This window comes from Salvelinus fontinalis, chromosome 1 (genome assembly GCF_029448725.1).
Source record: "Salvelinus fontinalis isolate EN_2023a chromosome 1, ASM2944872v1, whole genome shotgun sequence".
Lineage (NCBI taxonomy): Eukaryota > Metazoa > Chordata > Actinopteri > Salmoniformes > Salmonidae > Salvelinus > Salvelinus fontinalis.
Genome location: NC_074665.1, coordinates 41,549,221 through 41,552,944, shown reverse-complemented (window position 1 = coordinate 41,552,944; position 3,724 = coordinate 41,549,221). Strand labels below are relative to the sequence as shown.

Below are 3,724 nucleotides of genomic sequence, written 5' to 3'. Positions count from 1 at the left end.
AAATACATAATAATAATAAATAAAAACCCTTGAATGAGTAGGTGTGTCCAAACTTTTGACTGGTACTGTATATATATATATATATATATATATAATACATATATATATAATATAGGATAACTTTGAAGAGCTCGGTTTGTTAACGTATGCTCATCTCCGCGGCATCATTTGCTCCTGTTTAATCAGCTTCTTGATATGCCACACCTGTCAGCTGGATGGATGATCTTGGCAAAGGAGAAATGCTCACTAACAAGGATGTAAAAAAATGTGTGCACAAAATTCGAGATAATTACGTTTTTTGTGCATATGGAACATTTCTGGTATCTTTTATTTCAGCTCATGAAACATGGGAAAAACACTTTACATGTTGCATTCATACTTCTATTCAGTGTAGTATTGAAAAAAGTACAGAAGTTTAGGTATACCCTTTAGATTCTTCAAAGTAGACTAGAGCCTCCATAGTTTCTGTGCAGCAGCCTGAGCGTTTTACATCCCTACTGAGTGTAGTTAGTCACTAACAGTAGACATAAGACAATATTGTGTTTGTCAGCCTAAAATGTATTTCATGGGCTGTATCATGTATCGTGAGCCATAATTGGGTCACTCATAATGCTGAAATAACTCTTTCCAGGCTTACTAAATGCTAACTTGTTGATGTGCACTGCAATTGTGTGTATACTTAACAAACACATTTTCCTGTGGTGTATTCATTACGCAGATTCTGTCGCAAAACATTCTGTCTGTTGCGAAACCGTTTACTCCAAACATTTTTATTTTAATTGGACAAATTCAGGTAGGTCCCTCCGTTTTGTTCCGTTTGCTCTGTTTGCTTCCGTTTGGCTCATGAACGGTAAACGGTTTGCATTGCAAGACGTAATTAATACACCCCTATTCTTTCCTCTCTCTCAGGATGTGTTCCTTATGATCCAGCGTCAGAAGACCACCATTTTCACAGACGCCAAAGAGTCCACCACCGTCTACGAGCTGAAGCGCATTGTCGAGGGAATTCTCAAGAGAGAGCCTGAGGAACAGAGGCTTTTCAAGGTATCACAGGTTCTACCTTAGTAGTGAATTGGGTTGAGGTGGAGTTACGTGATTGTTAATGCACTACACCTGCTCGTCCAACATCTCATTCCAAAATCATGGGCATTAATATGGAGTTGGTCCCTGCTTTACTGCTATAACAGCCTTCACTCTTCTGGGAAGGCTTTACACTAGATGTTGGAACATTGCTGCAGGGACTTGCTTCCATTGAGCCTCTTGAACATTAGTGAGGTCGGACACTGATGTTGGGCGATTAGGCCTGGCTCGCAGTCGGCATTCCAATTTATCCCAAAGGTGTTCAATGGGTTTGAGGTCAGGGCTCTGTAGGCAGTGGTGTAAAGTACTTAAGTAAAAATACTTTAAAATACTACTCAAGTAGTTTTTTGGGGTATCTGTACTTTACTTCACTATTTATATTTTTGACTACTTTTACTTCACTACATTCCTAAAGAAAATAATGTACTTTATACTCCATACATTTTCCCTGACACCCAGAAGTACTCATTACATTTTGAATGGCTAGCAGGACAGGAAAATTGTCAGATTCATACAATTATCAAGAGAACATCCCTGGTCATCCCTATTGCCTCTGATCTGGCATTGCTCACAAATTGTTTGTCGGGAGTGGAAATCCATTTCATGAAGCTCCCGACAAACAATTATTGTGCAGACGTTGCTTCCAGAGGCAGTTTGGAACACGGTAGTCAGTGTTGCAACCAAGGAAAGATGGTTTTTATGCGCTACACGTTACAGCACTCAGCGGTCCCGTTCTGTGAGCTTGTGTGGCCTACCACTTCGTGGCTGAGCCGTTGTTGCTCCTAGACGTTTCCACTTCAAAATAACAGCACTTACATTTGACCTGGGCAGCTCAAGCAGGGCAGAAATTTGATGAACTGACTTGTTGGAAAAGTGGCATCCTATGATGGTGCTACGTTGAAAGTCACTGAGCTCTTCAGTATGGGCCATTCTACTGCCAATGTTTGTCTACGGAGATTGCATGGCTGTGTGCTTGATTTTATACACATGTCAGCAATGGTTGTGGCTGTAATAGTCGAATCCACTAATTTTGGCCATGTAGTGTGTTTTTGTTAGCTATATTATTTTTCAAGAGGGATCTCCATCTCACCAGAAAGTTAACTTCTCTAACTTATATCAAATGTGAGCTAACCTCAGTTTAAACAGTCAAGTAAATGTAAAAAAAAATCCCAAAAAATCAGTATTTGGGTCCACCACCAACAGTGTCAGATTTAGTCGTCACTTTACAACATAATTTAGCGTCTCATGACTTTCAGTATTATTAGCAAATGTAATCATCTCTTTCTTTCCCCAGGATGACCAGTTGCTAGAAAACAGTAAAACTCTTGGCGATTGCGGCTTCACCAACCAGACTGCAAGACCTCAGGCCCCAGGCACTGTTGGACTGGCTTTCCGAATGGGTGGTACATCCATTTACACTAACTACTCCTCCAGCTACTTTACTGTCACCAGTCCCAGTGTAGTCCCCCTCCATTGTATTTGGATTAGTTATGCAAGATTTGAGAGCTTCAGGCTCCTCTGGTTTTTAAATATTCTTATCTAACAAGGTACAGGCTTACAGGGTGCTTCCGAACAAAAGGCGTTTAAAAAACAGCAACTCGATTGTTTTCAATGAGATCAGTACATTTGGGGAGGGCCTAGGATTGTGTTGTGCTGTTCTTCAGGAAAGTTGGGGACGTTAAGGATCTTCCAATTGAAAACGAAGATTAGATATAGACAGGTGTGCTATGACTGTTTGATTAGTCAGTTGACCAGTGAATGAATTTGCAGCTACTACTGACCACCGTTTCAGTCTGTTGTCCTCAGTAGGCTGTAATGTTAGTACGCTGTTTTATTGAGCCCCCTTTCTTTCTCCCCTCCCCTCTTCAGATGAGTTGTTTGAGCAGCTGCAGGTGGAGGCATTCTCCAGCCCTCCAGAGCTCCCTGACGTCATGAAGCCCCAAGACTCTGGCAGCACTGCCAACGAACAGACTGTGCAGTGATGGAGGGAGGCATGGAGGGATCGGGGATGGGAGAGGGCTGTCTACAAAAACAGCCAAGGAGGTTTAGGTGGCAGGGTAGAGAATATGTACCATAATTTGGGGTTAAGATGGGATGGGGCATGTGTAACCAAACCAGGTTACTACCAACCACCTTCACCTACACCTTAACCGAACACTCCTGGATCCCTGTGAATGCTTTGCAAACAGCAGTTACTTTATGATAAGAACCCCCCTTCTTTGATCCCCAGCCTTCTTGTCAGGTGCACCATTCTGTTCAAACACATTGGAATGAGTCTGACACATGAGTGTCAGGCTCAAATGCTCTCATTTAAATGAGTGACTCTGTTGGTTTTGAGTGTGACTATGTGTGTGTGTGTGTGTGTGTGTGTGTGTGTGTGTGTGTGTGTGTGTGTGTGTGTGTGTGTGTGTGTGTGTGTGCAGGGTGCGAAATTCACTTTTTGGTCCACCAGCCTTAGTGGTTGGTGGATGCCCAAATTTTACCAGCCACTCACATTTTTCACCAGCCACATTTCCCCCTGAAAAAAATATGAATCACAGAAAAGACTGTACCCCATCATGCTTTCACCACTGTAGCGGTGAGATTCTATTTTCCAGAGTTGACACGCATATTCACACTTAAATGTTTTTGTTTTTTTTACATG

General features: G+C 42.1%; 1 protein-coding gene across 1 annotated transcript; it reads left to right on the top strand.

Moving 5' to 3' along the window:
* The first annotated feature begins 915 nt into the window (after window positions 1–915).
* LOC129853498 (elongin-B-like) lies at window positions 916–3,062 on the top strand. The gene is made up of 3 exons (XM_055919650.1): window positions 916–1,044; window positions 2,375–2,483; window positions 2,950–3,062. Exons 1-3 carry the CDS (start codon window positions 922–924, stop codon window positions 3,060–3,062), a joined length of 345 nt encoding a protein of 114 aa, XP_055775625.1. The 5' UTR covers window positions 916–921.
* Window positions 3,063–3,724: the final 662 nt, after the last annotated feature.

Coding starts and splice junctions, on each gene's coding strand:
- LOC129853498 (XM_055919650.1), top strand. CDS start 922: ATGATCCAGCGTCAGAAGACCACCATTTTCACAGACGCCAAAGAGTCC. Junction 1,045..2,374: donor AGGAACAGAGGCTTTTCAAG/GTATCACAGGTT, acceptor TTCTTTCCCCAG/GATGACCAGTTGCTAGAAAA. Junction 2,484..2,949: donor ACTGGCTTTCCGAATGGGTG/GTACATCCATTT, acceptor TCCCCTCTTCAG/ATGAGTTGTTTGAGCAGCTG.